Source organism: Oryzias latipes, chromosome 21 (assembly GCF_053564925.1).
Source record: "Oryzias latipes strain Hd-rR chromosome 21, Olatipes_Hd-rR_3.1".
Lineage (NCBI taxonomy): Eukaryota > Metazoa > Chordata > Actinopteri > Beloniformes > Adrianichthyidae > Oryzias > Oryzias latipes.
Window position 1 is genome coordinate 13,333,097 of NC_136257.1, and position 18,203 is coordinate 13,351,299.

At 38.8% G+C, this 18,203-nt stretch overlaps 1 protein-coding gene and 1 long non-coding RNA gene across 12 annotated transcripts in view; one reads left to right on the forward strand and one right to left on the reverse strand.

Moving 5' to 3' along the window:
• Positions 1-18,203, reverse strand: part of dgkh (diacylglycerol kinase, eta) — a 95,486-nt gene that overhangs the window by 49,566 nt on the left and 27,717 nt on the right. For 8 of the 11 annotated variants that reach the window (XM_078939815.1, XM_078939812.1, XM_078939811.1 and 5 more), the window contains one exon: positions 7,733-7,813. The exons of 1 other annotated variant lie outside the window; for it this stretch is intronic. In XM_078939815.1, coding sequence (XP_078795941.1) covers positions 7,733-7,813 — 81 coding nt within the window. Of the gene's footprint in view, positions 1-4,585; positions 4,706-7,732; positions 7,814-18,203 lie in introns of those variants that run through there. 2 more of the 11 variants (XM_020713229.3, XM_078939818.1) reach the window with 1 other exon arrangement.
• LOC111946713 (uncharacterized) lies at positions 11,733-13,176 on the forward strand. Its single transcript, XR_002872444.2, has 4 exons — positions 11,733-11,908; positions 12,461-12,638; positions 12,768-12,862; positions 13,020-13,176. It is a non-coding gene; the product is annotated as an uncharacterized LOC111946713 (long non-coding RNA).

Sequence of the window (18,203 nt, forward strand, 5' to 3'; positions counted from 1 at the left end):
ACTCACACAACCCCCCACACACACAGATGTTCCACCAGCAGAGACAAGGATTTCTGAAAGTGGGAATCAATTTGCATGGATCCAAGTAGACACTTGAATAATAAATGGCCACCTGGTCAACTTCACAGTTTGTAGAGAAATAGACATCGACTTGGCTCAACATGCTACTTTGGTTGTACAGTTGCTGTTATTCTTTTGCGTGTCATTCTTGACTCTGACCATGGCTCCTGCCAGTTGGACCCTTTCTACTAGCCAGTGGTTCTCAGTGGAGCAGCAGCCTGCACCTAGTTAATTTATCTATTTAGAAGCGTTCTGGAAAGGCTTACTATCAGTGGGACCATTTTTTGATTCCCGTCTTGCACAGCAGACAGAAGACAATTACGTTTTTCTATTTTTGTTCCTTTGATTGTTTTCTCAGCTGTCATATTTAGGCTTTTTAAAAATCTATGAGGTAATTCAGCATTTTCATTTTTCCACTGGGTTGTAAATTTTTCGTTACCTACCAAGTCTATGCCTGCATGTGGGATATGGTCATCCCATAAACCCAAAAAGACTGCATTTATTATAGAGAAAAAGGTTTTAGAAGTGCCAGGGTGAAAAAGATAAGTGAAACACGGCCAAAGTGACATATTAACTCCACAGAAAAATATGTAAAAAGCACTGACAACTGTTCTTAACATGTAGAACATACTGTATTTGCTTAACTCCTTGACGCCTTTTGATGCAAACTTGCAACAAGCCACTTCAACTCATAAATAACCTTAATGTAGCATTGACTTTAAAGCTAGAAAATAAATTCAGGCATCAAAAAGTTAAGAAAAGAAGATTAAAAGTAAAGACATCGTCAGGCATAAAATCACATTTACAAATCCTGTGAGTAAAAAGTTAGTCATTTCAAACATGTGGAAAATGAAATAAATAGAAGGGATGTGGTGTGAATACCTGTGGGAGAAGGGGCAAAACGCTCTGTTGTCTGTTTCGTGGAGTTACTCAAAGTCTGTTTATGAGACTGTAGAGTCAGTCAAGGAAAATAGGTGGTGAAAACCATGTAGCTATTAAAAGACCCTTTGGGTATTTTCAGACTGGAAATCATGTGGCATGGACCCAGTCTGCTTAATTTGGTCCAGATCGAGTACTGAACCTTGCGTTTGGTCTGTATTCACATTGCCGTCAAGTTGACTTTCCTGTTCCAGACTAAAGCTTGTAAACAAAACCACGTGACTAAAGCTGCACCCAAAGAAATCCTAAGCAACACACAAAGAGCAGAAACAAATTATCTTGCTTGACTTGACTGTGATAGGTTAGTCTGGGGTTGATATACTAAACTATGCTTTGGACAAGATACTTAATGTCCTCAATAGGAAAAAAAAGCTGCTTTTAAGTCGCACCTGGTAAATGCTATGCAATGGAATCTTGTCTTCAATGTAAATTTGAAGCCATTGTAATATTTAGCATTTATCCAGGATTAGTGTTATTTTCGCGTTAATTGCCACATTACATTTCTTTAAATCAAATTTTCAAAACAGTACTCTGGCTACAGTCAAAGCAACAGTGTTGAGCATTCAAACGGCATAGATGATGTAAATATCAGGGATACATACCTTGGCAAAATAGAAATGATGCTTGCAGTAATATGATTACATGGTTGTTCAAGCAAGTTTTTTGATGCTCAACGGTAATTTCAGTAATGAAATCACAAATACAGTGCTCCTTTGTTGATTGTATTTAATGTTACATTCTAAAAATAACCCATGATAGATGACATCTGCGAAGTATGATTACAGATGTTTTCAGGCTGTCAAATCCCTCACTACACACTTCATACACTTTTCTCAGAAAGAAATCAACATTTTCACACATTTCTCTTGTTTAAACTTATTTTTACAGAAAAATAAGTCCAGTTTTATGGAATGAAAACAAAGATGTGATCTTGATTTAAGATTTATGTAAATGTGGGAAGCTGTTTTACATACAGGAGACAAGGCATGGAGATTGATTAACAAGCTCAACAGCCAATTAGGACAAAGAACACAGAGCACTGTTAAAAGAAAAAGACAACATGCAAAATTGTACTGAAAAGAATGCAAAAAAACAGCAAGACCACAACAGGTGCGCTGCAATTTACCAAGGGAACACTGTATAGCTTTAGTTTCTCAAATCACATACAAATCCAGTTAATTTAACAAACAAATTCTAAATTAGACTATTTTGACCAATGAAAACACATTTATCATGTGATTAAGTACAACAAATTTAACCAAAACTGAGTGGTAATCATAGACAGTATATCCCTGGACATGCAGACCCCTTCTCCCTCGAGCGCCAAAAAGGAAGTACTCGCTGGCCACAAAAAGCCAAAATCCCTTAGACTTCTGTAGAGAAATAAACAACTATTACTCTGTCATTCTATTTGTCTGAATAAACATTCTTGCTCTGATACATTTTTAATAACATCTTCTTGCTAATCTTAATTATTTTTTATGTTTTTTTTTTTTTGCAAGTTATTCATGTTGCACATATTCATGTTGTTGGGTGCACGGTGGGGCAGTGGTTAGCGCTCTTGCCTCACAGCAAGAAGGCCCCCGGTTCAAGTCCCGGCTGGGGGACATGAAAAACAGAACAGAGCCTTTCTGTGTGGAGTTTGCATGTTCTCCCCGTGTATGCGTGGGTTCTCTCTGGGGTCTCCGGCTTCCTCCCACCATCCAAAAACATGCTTCATAGGTTAATTGGCAACTCTAAATTGACCTAGGTGTGAGTGTGAGAGTGAATGGGTGTGTGTTTGTGGACATTCTACCCTGAAAAAAACTGGCGACCCCCCTGCCTTCGCCCACAAGTGGCCGGGATAGGCTCCGGCAGCCCCGTGACCCCGAAAGGGATAAAACGGTATAGAAAATGAAGGAAAATGTTATTCATGTTGTAAACTGACCAATCAGATGCCTCAGTACAAGCATGTGGTGCCTGCTGGCCCCATTTCAAATGTTTGATTGACAGATTCTCCCGAGCCACTTTCAGTGGAAGGGGTGCGGATTTCCAACAAGCTTACTCATGATTGGTGACAGAAGTTGCCATAGAAACATTGACTTAGACCAACTTGGACCTATCACTGTCAACTGGCTCCAAATGGTGGCACCCGTGTTGCAGAAAAATGGGGACTGATTTGGCATTTTCTATGGGCGACGTCACACCCGGCTTTGTCCAGTCATAAACTGTCTATTTTGGTAATTCAAATAGGCTCAGACTGGAAAAGTATTTCTAATTTTTTTTAAATAATATTAATTTTTCAGAAGAATTTCAACAAGGACACATGTTGCCAGAAAACTGATATCAGCACAAAAACCGTGGATGCCTTTGAATGCGTTAAGGCTTTGAAATACAGGTTTGACACTTAATCTAAATTCATGTTAGGCTTTACTTTCCCGTACATATAGATGGCGTGATAATTTTGCTGAATGCAAGCAAATGGCTTAACAGGTGAAAACATTGTACCTCAATGGTATTGGATGAATATGGTTAGGTTACCCGATGTGCATCATTCAATCAATCAATCAATCAATCAATCAATCAATCAATCAATCAACCAACCAACCAATCAGTCAGTCACTCAATCAATCAATCAATCTATCAACCACTTTTTTAGAGCACATTTCATTAACATGGTGTTTCACATAGGTTAAACAAAAAAAAGATATAAAACAAAAGATGAGAGTAGCAATAATCAACAGACAGACATAAAATGGTGGATGTGCTTTTGCTAATACTTTCAGGAGGACTGTATTAAAAGATTATACAAATTGAAAATTGTAGAACATTTTTTTAAACCCATTAGCTTTTTTCTATGAGCAATTCCACTTGAAAAAATGTACATTTACATAGTTTACTGAGGAAGACAATCACCTCTGTCTTTCAGAGTTGGGTTGGGCTGATCACGTTGACTTGAAGCTGCTCCACAAGTGGAGAGCATTCACACAAATGTGGCGTTCTGTCTGAAACACGTGAAGACGTAAAAACATCCGGAATGATAATAAACTCTTCAGACGAACCAGCTGGTGGTGTGCACACTTGCATGTTGCACTCATGTTATGACTAATTCATCCACACACTATACTTCTTTTTTCACATATTTATAAAATTCTCAGCAATAAATTAAAAATAAAGATAAATATGAATTCATCAATGAAATTCTGTGGTCTCATCCAACAAACAGCCTCTACTTTGTCAGTATAAACAAACCAGCGGCAGTTGCTGCCAGAGGAGCACGCGGTATTACATAACTGTATTTTTGGGAGTTGACATTTGAAAGATGCCCTGGACCCCCCCCCCAACTAAATTAAACATGTACATAAAACATGATGTTAAGACACTATGCAATATGCATATAGAATTTTCCTTTCAGCCAGCTTGTATTAGCCCAACTGAGCGTCTGCCAACAGCTCAGAGGCTACCTATTGGGGGGTGTGCAGACCCACAAGCAAAGCGACAAAGCTCTAATATGCAGTGTCAGAGTGAAGAGGAGTAATTTCCCCTTGTTGACATGCGTGCAACACGGAAAGCTGCATGCACCATGTGTGCAAATGAAGCGCATTACCTTTCTGCCTCCTGCCAAGCACTGCGTCCTTTATTTATGTCTCAGACCCTGTCCTTCCTCTCCCTCCTCGTCCTCCTCACTGCCTCTGCACCCCACCCCCGCCCCCTTAAGGAGTACTTGTGCAAATGCAGTCAGCAGAAAAATGACATCACACCAGGATTTCCTCTACTGGTCTGCTTTTTTAAACACATCCTCTGCAGCCAATAATAATTCAGCAAGCATCTCTCTGCTTCTGTTGCTATTTCTGTCTCTTTTTTTTCCCTCTCTGTTTTTTTTCTTCATAAAATGCAGATTTTTTTCTGTAGGCATTTTTTCTCTTTTTTCCTTAGCCTTCCAGCAGAAATAGGACCCCCCCAGATTTCAGACATAATCTCCATGCAGGTCCTTGAGGTAAAGACGCAGTTTCAGAGCAAGCCTTAAGGCTACATATATCATGGATCATTGTTACAACACATTGAGCAGACACACCTTTCAACGTTTTTAAAGGCCGTCATGAGGTTACTGAAATGTTTCACAGCATCTAAAAATGGCACATTCTCTCCTCAGAGCTCTGCTCCCCTGCCTTCCTCCTCCTCTTTTCTATTTATAGCTGCATCGCCACAGAGAACAGAGGAGAAAGCATAAAGCTGAGAGGTCTTTGCCCAATTTTTATGCCTTAGTCCAAAAAAAATTCCTTTCCAGTCTGTCTGTAATCAAACAAGCAGGGAGAGTTTGTTCAATTTTTTAGAGAGGAGGTGTTTTCAAAGTTGACGATTCAAAAAACCATTAGTGCCATCTCTGATACAGGAGTTTTCAGAGGAAAGTCAATTTTGGGTCAGATACCTATTCTCCAGTTTACAGCAGTCTTACAGACCCACTCCAATTATCTTTTGATCTGTTTTAGTTTTGAGCCAGATTCCAGCACAGACGTGGAAAACGAAGATGTACACAAATCTAGTCTTGTAAAGCAGGGAGCTTGTGACCCACCCAGCATATTTCCTATGTCACAAATGAGATCTTTTTCAAACTGCATTTTATATATGCTCCTGATTCGTGATTTGAATCAAGAAATATTCAGAAATGCAAATGTGAGCGTAATTGTATTAATATTTTTCCTCCATCATCAGAAAAATGCCACAAGAACATGTTAGAAACACTGTTTTCATCGGAGTGGGTCTGTAAGATCAAGTGGACTGAATGACACCTCCCACATCACCATGGTAACCAGGTATACTGTAGACCACTTGTAATCTGGAGTTGAAAATATCTGATGAAGCCACTCTTCATTTCAAGGTACCTCAGCCCGTCTCTCACAGCTGTGCCAGTCTGAGTTAAATCATCCTTCCCCTGTCGGAGTCTGTGCCTCAGAGAGCAGAAAGCCTTTCTTTACTTAATAAAGCACTGCTAGCTGTTTCACTTTCTGTTTTTATGTTTTGCTTTGAACTCTTCTACCATCTCTAGCATCAACGTAAATGCTGGTCCCTAAAAATAAAAAAAAAACGTCTGCTCTGCTATTATTGGATTTGTTATTGCTGGTAAAGGACTTTATTTTGATAGGTTTTCTTACAATTTAGTTGGAATTTAGAGTGAGGTAGAGTCTTTAACCCTTGTCCTGTTTTAGATGACCCCACCCTTACATTGACGTATTCTTCCTACCATGACAAAGGTGGATAAAGGTGGAAAGATTTCATGTAATTCATGAACACCGGTGAGGTTCACGAATCATTGAAGCACACTGTCTAGTGGGTCTAGATGACCCAACTCCCAATGTTAAAATGCCTAGGATAGCACAAGGGTTACGCAGAACTAATCTTGTTACTTGACTGAATGAAGTTACAAGTTCAGAAACGATGTCTCAAAATGTCAAAACTGACAGTGTCCATGTCAATTTTACATGTATTTATTTACCAATTTTAGCTATTGATTTCAGTAGTTTTTTTAGTGTTTATCTCTAATCATCCTACTAACATTTTACTTCAGATTGTTCTTAACATTGTGTTTGGATGGCAATGCAGTGTTTTTCTCTGTTTCTAAAAAAAACTGTTCTGTATAAAACATTTTTGCTCTTTCTGTTTCTTCCCCCCAAATAATAAATCGAATAAAACAAAACAGCACAGATTTCACCCAATCCAAAAAGTTCACTCTTTATCCAAATAACCAAAATATGCACAATGCTTTGTTATAAAGTCCATTCTTCTCACTTTAATTACTAGGGGGGGAAAAACGGCTTGTAAGGAGAGAAATTAAAAAAATTAAATGACTACAAAATGTTTTTTTCTTTCAATTCTTTTTAGTTTCTTTTCTTATTGGTTTGGTGGCCCCCCTTGCTTTTTTCAATGTACCTGTCTGTAATTGATTCTTTAAAGTGCTCTTTCATTAAAATGACATTGAGAGGCAGGGTTGTAAAGGGCTTTAAAAAGAGATACACAGATAACCCTTGTAGGGGTTTTAACAAGTTTACAGCTAGAAATGTCAAAAATCCAAAAGAAAAAAAATACTATAATAGTGAAGATCTTCTCATTCTTGTAAAAAGACAACAACAAAAATCTATTTTGGAAACAAAATTAAACAAAATTAATATAAAAAAATGAAACACAATAAAATAAAAATGGAAAAAGTAAGTAATATGGTACATCACTGACTGGATGATGATGTTTGTCCCTCATTTCAACCAAATGTTATTTGGCATGAAGTGATACTAGATATTGTATGCTCTGACATTGAAGGCGCATTTGAAAAAAATTAAACGTCATTATTTAATTAGTTCCAGTTTCTTATCGTGTTTTGTTTTTTAACATTTCATTTTGATTTCTGGGAATTACTTTTGTTTTTTGAACTGTTTCATTATAATTTTGTTTCATTTATTTTTAAAATTGTGTTTTGATTTGTAGAATTTTGCTTTGATTTCAAAATGTAATGTTTTTTTGTTGAATTTTTTCCCCCCTATTTTAATTGTTTTGATCGTTTTTACAAGTATCACTTCAAGGCCACCATATACATTAATTACACAAAAAAGCACTAAACAAACCTAAAATTAAAAAAGAAGCCTGTGCCAATGAGTAACCTTCCACTGCACACAGGTATTATAGTGCAGGCTCTGAAACTATTAAAATCGTTTTTCCAAATCTCTGTGTATTTGTGAGCATATAGACTGTAAGATGCACTCACTGTGAAGCTGTTGTTGACATTCTTGGTGCTTGACTCTGCAACACTGGCATCTGATAGGTCAACCTCGTCAAAGATGAGGGACTGAGCAGACGGGGCAGAACAGCAGGGATAAAGGACAGAAGAGAAAAGTTAGCATTTTGATTACTTTTAATATGAAGTCACCTCAACTAAGCTTATTGTGGAATATGGTTCTGACAATCTGGCAGGCTTGTGAAACTTATCTTATGTTAGCTACAGTAAAAAAAGAGCTTCAATGGAATGAATCAACTTTTAAATGAAAGACTTTGACAGCTGCAATGGGTTGATGAGCAAGCTTCTAGGTCAGGGGTCGGGAACCCATGGCTCACGAGCCATATCTGGCTCTTTTGATGGCCACATCTGGCTTGCAGACAAATCTTTAATTATAAAAAAAAAGTTTCATTAGACCAGTCCTTCTCGGGCGCGATGCGATGCCAGGGGGGCGTGCAGTAGTAGCGGTGCTTGGAAAAAAAAAATCTGCATCGCCATCAGTTAACTATTCTCTGTTATATCACAGAGTTTGTACCAGCCTGAAACCTGTGAATTGCTGTCCCTGCAGATGCGCGCTCCTGTCTCTGAGAAGGAAAATGAGAGGGGTAGTGGGCTCAGGCAGCAAGGTGAAACGGCGCTCTGATTAGGACATGCTGCCCGTCACATACCACACACTGCAGCGTGTGAGTATTGCTGTACTGGCAATGTTTGGCTCCACGTATGCATGTGAGCAGTCTTTCTCATATCTAAAGAACATTAAGACCAACCTACGATCACATTTAACGGATGGAAGTCTCAACGCCTGCATGAAGCTTAAACTCACCACTTATCAACCAGACTAGACCATCAGCAAAACCGCCATGCAGCACCAGAAGTCGCATTAATGCTAAGAAATACTCATCATTTATTAGCAACAGCATAATGTAGCGTCCCTTTCCCACACTGAGGCACGGAAACTTAATCTCTTTTAAGGTTCTTTATTCTGGTTACTGTAGGCCGTAACCAACGCTGTACAACTCCTATTTCCCTTATTGAGCCAATAGCTGAACCCCATTGGTCCAAACTCCCCCAACGGCTGAGCGACCGGGCTGAGGGCCAACCAGAATCTCTGTTTGATGCGTTCAATGAACTCCGGAACTTAGAACACGACCCAACAGCCACCCAGTCCAACTCAGTTCGCTACAATAATAATGTTATTAAAAAGAATCCACAGACTAATTGTACTTTCAAAGTGTTGAAATTACATAAAATGCACACATTCACTTGTATTTTTAGTTTTATACATATTGTATGGCTCTCAAGAAATTACATTTAAAAATATGTGGTGTTAATGACTCACTCAGCCAAAAAGGTTCCCAACCCCTGTTCTAGGATAACATAAACAAGAAATGTCAGGTTTTAGCTTCCCAAAAAAAGAGGAAAGTGTTGCTCATTTTTGATTCTCTCAGCACAAAGGTTTTGAAGAAAACAGGATACATGACTTTACAAAAATGATTTTATTTTATAGAAAAAAATAGATAAAAGAGATGTTTTAATTTATCCAGGCTAACCCTAGAAAGAAACCTTACATTCATAAATCAGGGTTTTCCCAGGTAGATTTGATGACAAAATACTAATTTACAAAACTTCATAAAAATTGAATATAAGGCACGCTTAAAAGCCTTGTTGTTGTTGTTTTTTTAAAACAACAAAACAACAGTACACCTTATAATCCGGAGCACCTTACCTATATATGGATTAATCTGGTTGTGTTTACTGATGTCAAAGCGATTCTGAGAACTACACAGTGCTCTGAAAATACATTTGGTTGGATGTTTTAGTAAATATGCTAATGCAGCTAATGTGTAGCAGTGACAGACTGGGCTGTTTAATTACGTGCTGCTAACAAAATTAGGACTTAGCGTAGTCACAGTAAAAATTGTTTTAGCAGTTTGATTCTTTTTTTTTACTTGTTGCAAACCAGGTCAGGAGCTACAGGTGCAAACCTGTAGCTTCGTGCACCTCGTATTTGGCTTAAGTCTGAATGGTAAATGGTAAATGCCGTATACTTATATAGCACTTTTCTTTCCTACAAGGCCCAAAGCACTTTACAGTCACAGACCCATTCACCCAGTCACACACACATTCACACACTGGTGGCGGCTCCGCTGCCGAACACTGCCGCCAACCTACCACCAGAGGCAAGGTGGGGCTCAGTGTCTTGCCCAAGGACACTTCAACTCATGGGCGTGCAAGGTGGGAATCGAACCTGCAATATTACGATCATGGGTCAACTGCCCTACCGCTGCACCACAGCCGCCCAAATGTAAACCACTCATTGACTGTGCGCCTTATAATCCGGTTTTCCCTACAGTGTGAAAAATTTAGTAAATGTGGCAACTTAAAATGTATCATAATTTAACCTGACATATGTTTTTAAAGTATAGCATTTACTTGAGTGACACATAACAAATCTACAACCTAGAGATTACAGGTGTGAAGAACAGCAGCTCGGTTCAGCAGATGCTCTGAAATAATTCATCATTAAGGGGCTATCCTGCGGGGGAACAGAAGCCACCTTTCACCAACTCTCACTGCACCAGAGACACCTGTTCACTCACAACCAAAGGATCCATCCCCGGAGATAGCTGGTATGCCTGGAGCAGCAGACTGCGAGACACTATACAGTCCGTGCCAGGGTGTGGCAAGCAGACCTTAGGGACTGTGTTTGTTCATAAATTAGGAACTAAATGTGTTTCAAAACAAATACAACAATCAGAGGACCGGGGCAGTGTGCCCTATTCCTCATTCAGAACAAATAAAACTTTTTTGAGTGAAGTTAGAGTCCCACTATTGTCAAAAACTCACAACTGAGTGTGGTGAAATGCGTTCTTTTCATTTAAACTATCCCCTAAGGAGTGTGGTTAGCTGCTGCCACTAGAGTCTGGAACCATTTTAGTGGTTTAACCCCCCAATATAACTTCTCCATGTTGAGTGTCAAGCCTGGAGACAGTCTGTCCTATTTAGAAGATTCTTTGAGCAATTGTGGATTTCACTCCCATAATCTCCTAATTCAAGAGCAAACACTCCACAACTTGACCACCATGCTGCTTGTTCAAGAACACCCTGCCGTAGTTTATATAATTGTTTGGAATATTATTGATTTAAGAGAAATAACTCAAAATCCTCAATATATGCTAAGAGAAACTTTGCTGAAGACCATTTTTATGTTTGCTTGCCAAGAGATGAAAGTGGATTATGTTTTCTTGTTTACGATGATGATCTCTATTTCTTTAGGAAAAGAGAAAGTTGTTATAAATTAAATAGGCATTTACTTTCAAGAAAATGGCTGCGTTTCCATTACGCATAGCGCAAAGCAGTATCAAAATTCTAGAAATGTCAAAAAAACATAATTCCGCAATTGGAGTTTTCAATAAATCCTAATTATATAAATAAACACATTACAGCTCATGCATCATGAGTCATTCAAAAACACGGTGACGGATGAGAAAAATGTTCTACAGCAGATACAGTCACATTTCTGCCCTCATCATCATCTATCAAAGGAGATGTTGGCGTCTTATTCAGGCCATGGAGCACTGAGCTCCTTACACGTGGGAGTTGCTATGGATGAAGGGATTTTGGGAAATGGTGGTTGGTGATTTTAGAGAGGAGCTGTGTATCCAACAATTAAACAAAAATTTCAAATGACAAACTATATTTAACATAAAACTATTTCATCTTTTCAGGCTGCACGGTGGCGCAGTGGTTAGCGCTCTTGCCTCACAGCAAGAAGGCCTCTGGTTCAAGTCCCAGCTGGGGGATGTGAAAAACTACATCAATGGGGGACCTTTCTGTGTGGAGTTTGCATGTTCTCTCCATGCATGCATGGGTTCTCTCCAGCGTCTCCGGCTTCCTCCCACCGTCCAAAAACATTCCTCATAGGTTAATAGACCTTTTTCGCAAAAACCGGAAGTACGTCATCAACGTGTAAACCTAGTTCCGGTTTGTGCTTCGCTGGCGGAGGAATGGCAGAGCCTAGAGTGTTTTCGAAGAGCCTGAGTTGTGTTCCGAAGTTCACCAGCACCGATGTGATGAAGAGTGTGAAGATGCAATCGTCCACTAAAGGAAACAAATTGGACATGGGATATAAATTCGTCCACGAAGAGTTTATCCACCATTACCAAGGTAAGCTTCAGCTAGCTTTAGCCATAGCCGCATCACCGGTAACTCTGTGTGTTTACGTCAACTGTAAATCCTGGTGTTATTAATTTGTAATATAAGGCATCGCAGTGAATATGTTGTGTGTATGTTTAAGTGAAAAGGCATGAGATTAACATAACACCCAAAAATTTGGTGAAGCTGTAAATAAGAAATGTTAAGTTGCCCGTATGCGTGTTCATTTTGCTGCGGTTGCGGCACTTTCTTCACTTACTAGTATTATTTTTCTGAAAGTATGGTGAGCAGAAGTCCTCTTTTCCTGGACATGTCCTCTCTTTTGATACTTATATAATAAAATAACATTGAACATAGATGAAATGTAATTATATTTGCTTCATGTATGCAGCTCTGAACACCAATTACTCTCGATGAAATATCTCACAAACTCACTTCACTCCTCTTTTTTACAAACTCAAATCTGGTCACCCTATTGACAGTTATAGTTTCATGTCATTCTGAACATTGATGTAGCAACATAAGTATGTCCTAATTTTAACCTATATAATTTATTGTGTCTAGATATCACTGGACGCAGAAAGTGCCAACCTGAAAGCTTTCGTCTGCAGTTGTGTGGCTGCTAAAGGATTTTGCAATCACATAGTTGCCATCCTGTTCCAGACCGCACATTATTCACAGCTGGGTCTGCAGGCTGCTCCACCCCCCTGGCCTGCACGAGTGGCTTGCAAAGATGGCACAGGTGGGTTTGTGATCATATTGTCATTATTTTTTAAGAACGTATGTGTATCCATAACAACTCTAAATTATTATAAAAACACCCCAAGTAGTTACTACAGACTTTAATTGCTTTCTGCCTTTTACTTATAAGGGAATCCATCCTGAACCGGTTAGTGAGCTGGTGGTGCAAAAACCCAAAACAGTTGGCAGGGACGGTCAGAGGTCCACACTGTAAAAGGCATACAGGTGATTAACTTTTTGTTGCTTTGTGAGCAAGTTAAGTTTTTTTTTTTTTTAATCTTATGACTAACCAAATTATGGTTACAGCAGATATAATGAATTAAATTGAAATGTAGTTATGCACTTATGTCTAACTTTTGTGTGTTGTGTTTCTCTTGTGTAGGACCACAGCCAGATCCATATGATGGCATCTGGAAGCAGATTATGCCAGGTGCAGCCCCAACCTCTCATGGTTGTGTTGGATGGGTTTCTGAGATGGAATGAAAGAGAACTTGGATATATATTGTGGCAAATGCATGAATGCATACCTTAAATTACACTTATCTTGTCTTTAACAATCAGTTCAGCCTTCTGTCTTACTGTTGATCTGTAATGTTATTTTTTATTGTAAATGTTTGATGTTATTTGCATACCAAAAAATTAAACGAGGCACAATTTTGACCAAAATTGTTTTATTTGTTCATCTAATTTTTTTGTGTAGTCAGTCACATTTCAACAGAAAAACATTACGAATATAACAATTATATTTAATTAGATTTTAAGAATATGTGGAAACACTAAATTTTTCCATACTATTTGCACATTATACATTATTTACATACCAAACATTAATTCACTCTTCAAAACAAAAAAGTCCATGATAATTTGCCAAAACACGGCGGTTAAGCCAGATCTGATTCACACTGCCCATCAGTGTGAGCGGCACAGAGAGTTCCTGATGTGAAAGGACTTTATCCTACTGATCACTCTTTCCACCATAATTCTGAGGCGGGCCATGGCTGCGGTTTGTTCTGTTTCCTCCTTGCTGAATTGAGTTGAAAGCTTAAAAGGTGGAATGATGATCTTAGATCCAATGTCAGTTAGGAGGTCTTGAACGAGGAACTTTTGTCCGCCATGACATCGTCTCCTGGCTCCAGCAAAGGAACTTGGCTTCTAAGTCATGGATGTAATCCAAAGCCTCATCCAGAGCACCTGTGAAGATAAAGAAATTAAAAATCAGTCTTAATATATTAATGCTACCTTTCAACACAACACAGTAATCATGTTTTGAAAAGTATGTTAAGTATTTAATTACAAATACATTTCATTTATTTTTGTTAAGGAAATTACAAAATGACAAAATGCTCAAAAGTGATTAAATACATGTAATTAAAATAGGTGAGAGCATGAACATCTTTTATTATAAATATTAATTTGTTCAGGTAGAAATGCATGTATCCAATAACGGTACACATAGTTGACTAACGTTAACCAAACACATTATGAACAACCTTACCTGCAGGTGGGTGTGTCACGTAGTCGTGATCCATCTTTACTGTCTTAGCTTAGCCACCATGTCGCTAGTATCTTCACAGCTTAGCTGCATAGCCTGACGTTTGAGGTTCTGTCATATTCTGACTCCCTTCTCAAAGGATCAGTAAAGTTGTTCCAAGGGAAAATACTCGGGGCAACACCACTCTTCAGGCGACGAACGACGCAGCCGCACCACAATCCCGGAGCGAAGTTAGTAAGTGCCGGCAGCAGAGGGTGCTACCTGTGTTTACATTAAAACTATGCCCTTCATCTCTTCGGATCGCCTATATCCATTTGGGTTTCAGGTTTGGATCCACAGGAAAATAATGAAATGAAAGGTAAGGCTGTTTTTGGTTGGAAGACGAACAGCCTGGAACGCAACAGAGACTGCAACTCTTCGACTCTGCCATTCTTCATATCTGCTGCTACGCTAACAGGAAGTTGTTTTACACGTCATTGACGTATTTCCGGTCGAAAAATGCGGAAGTGTGAAAAAGGTCTATTGGCAACTCTAAATTGACCGTGAGAGTGAATGGGTGTGTGTTTGTGGACATTCTGCCCTGCGACAGACTGGTGACCTGTCCAGGGTGTCCCCTGCCTTCGCCCACAAGTGGCCAGGATAGGCTCTGGCCCCATGACCCCGAAAGGGAAAAGCAGTTAAGAAAATGAATGACATTTTAACACCTCCTTTGAGAGTTGACCTGAATTCAAAGTGAAACTAAATACAAGCTTTAAAAATGCTTGTAAAACGATGGGTTTTGTGAGTTGCTGCTAGCCTGAGCACTCACATGGAGTAGCACTTTTCACATTTGACAGTTGTTTGTCGAGCTGTCTTAGTTGCTGAAACAAATTTGTCGCATTTTTGGAAACAACAGCCTTTAATTTTGCAGTGTGCAGTTTGTTGCGCTAAGTCTTAAATCACAAAATGGAACCAATACAACTTAATTTTATATATACAGTTTAGCCCAAAATTAAAACAATAGTTGTCTCAATGGGCTTTATACTGGCAATTGTACATAAACATTAAATCAGTCATAAAAGACAACAGGTAATTGCTAAACTGCTAAATTGCCAAACTGACTAAGCTAACTGGACAGCCCTGCCCTTAGATGCTCTTTCTCGATAAGGAAAAACTCCTAAAAACACGGATTCCGGGAAAAAAAAGAAGTAACCGGTTCCATACAATGGAAGTAACTGTTCTTTCTTGCAGAACAAGTTTCTCTTTGCTGGTTGCTATTCTAACACTTGCGCATTGCTGGAAATAGGTGAGCTAACCAGAAACTCAAGTGAGCAGGGTGCTGTAAAAAAAATAAAATCCAGTTTTCCCAAAAATAAATCTTCTTGAAAAGCAAATTATCCCCAGCCCTAGAATGTATTTATTGCAGAAGACAGGCTACCTTATGAATCTGCACAGTCGCCATGTTTGACTTGTGTTACCATTCTGAACGTCTGCAGTTCTTGGTGTACATCTAAAAGTGCTTCTGCATCATGCTGTGTCTCAAGCTACTTATCTTGAACCTAACATTGGCCAAACTAATCCCAACCCTGACCTGAAACTCCCAAATTAAACATTTCTCCAGTGTTTCCCTCTGTGAGAAATTACTTAACCTCAAACCATTTTTCTTTGACACTAAGTGGACTGACCAAAGCTAGTGCATTTCTCATCAACATGAATCTTTAATGGATCAACAAGAGTGTGATGTGGGACTGGAACTACACGTGTGTATTCGTGCTAGGGCTGAATAATTATTCGATTTGCAAAATTAACAGCCCACTGTTGTTTTTCCACATCAAAATAATCCAAAGAGAACATTATTAGAACATTTTAAACTCAAACTCAAACTTTATTTATTTATATAGCGCCTTTCATTTCAGTTAAAAACACAAAGCGCTTAACATAAAAGCAAATAAAATAATCATAAAAATTGAAAATGATTAAAAACAGAAAACACAGGACAATCACACAGATGGGACCCCTCCCTCACCAGATTCCTCCCTCCAACCACCCCGTTCCCCCAGTAGAACCCTGAACACACAAAGAACTGCAGCTAAAAGAAGGTCTGGCTTGGTACTGCTGTGAGGAAACAACATCATGGGGATCCATTCATTCCAAGGCCCAGCCCGACCGCCGGGGTCATTACCACAGTGCCCGCCCAACACAGAGCAGCCTTGGGCCAACTCCATGGCTATTACACCACAGAGCGGGACCCCAGGCAGCCCAATGAGAACGGGCACCGCAGCAACAGTACCCCCTACAGGTTAAGCTGGTGGTGCCCCAGAACAGTGGATCCACCACACGGTATGGTCACGCCTTTGCAAAATGTAAAGTGTTCCACACATTGGACTGTAATGATGGCTTGATCATTTTTTGCTGCTTTCACGTGTGTTGTTCACTGTGATGACACTTGGTCGTTTTTACGTTACGCTAAAATAAACCTATACCATGTCTCAAACCAAATGGTATTTTCCAATATTGATTACAATCGATTTATTTAATTTTAATCCATTTTACAATGGTTTTTAATCGATTTGATATGATTCAATTCACAACTTGCGTCAGACAGATTGATCTGGTTGGATCGTAGGAATATCATTGAATTCATCAAGTAAATTGTAAATAGCGTATATTAATATAGCGCTTTTTTTTATCTTCCTCGAAGGCCCAAACTGCTTTACAGTCACAAACACATTCACATTCACCCATTCACACAATAGTAGTCGATTAATCATTAGAACCCAAGTGGTTTGTGTTTTAGCTAACTACTGTATTAGGCCAACGATTAACATCCTAACATCAGACAAGTAAGAGGTTAATTTTCCACTTTTAATTACAGTAACTCCTGGTTTGGCTTGTGTGTTTTTGTGCGAGATGTGCAAGTACAGTATGTTGGTTAGATTGCAACACTAGAGAAAACCCCATGGCAAGCATAATAAATGTCTGCAACACCAGCTGAGTTTCCATTGACTATGAAATTGCGCAAATTAGATTTGCAATTATGCATTTTCCTAATGAAAACACATTAATTTAGAAAAAAACGCATTTATCAAGAAAAGGTTTTTGCACTTGGAGGAGGTGGTTTATGAGGCGTATCGAAATGGACATATTTCGCAAAACTGTTAAGCGTGTCATGAGGAATTGTTGGATCGACCGCTGCTCTGTAAAATCACCAATCATTTCCCAAAATCCCTTCATCTGTAGACGCTCCCACGTGTAAAGAGCTCGCTGCGCATGGCCTGAATAAGACGCCAACGTCTCCTCTGACAGACGATGATGAGCACTAGTGCCGTAGCAGAAATGTGAATCCATCTGCTGTAAATCATTGTTCACATCCATTACCATGTTTTTCAATGACCAATCGCCTGAGTTAGTTTGTGTTTATTCGCTTAATTATGATTTCATGGAAACAGTGTAATTGTGAAATTCTGTTTTTTGTTTTCATTTCTAAAATTTTGATAAAGTTTTGCACATATCTGTAATGGCAATGCAACTAATGTTGTCTGCAATAAAAAGAAGAAACAACACCAAAGAGATGCAAAAATACATTCTGTTTTCATGTGAGGTTTAAAAAGGATGTATGCAAAATTGGTGTAAGTAAGCATGCTGCTTTCATCGTCCTTTTATGAGACTATCCTTACTGATTTTTAATAGACAAGAAACCCTGTATGTCTTACAATGTTTACCTTTGTAAAAACGTTTCTATAAAACCCCATTGACTCAATCCATTGTTCAAACCCTCCTTATAGTTTACGCCTGTACAAGAAATGTGTAACATGGCTTTCTAAATCACAATATTTATATAAATAACTGATGTTGCTAGTCTACATAATCGGTTGCACTGTTGTCAAACACTACTGGGTGATAAAATGAACCAGAAAGGCTAAATGTAGCCTGTAGCTCACGTTTGACAGTTTATTTTTGTTTTTTACTAATATTGTTTATTGTAATTTAAAGACAGTTTCCACCACTTACAGGCATTTATGTTAACAACTGTCTGTCCCATACATATTGTCATAACTTCAGCTTCCTGCAGACTCCCGGATCTCTACTGTTTAT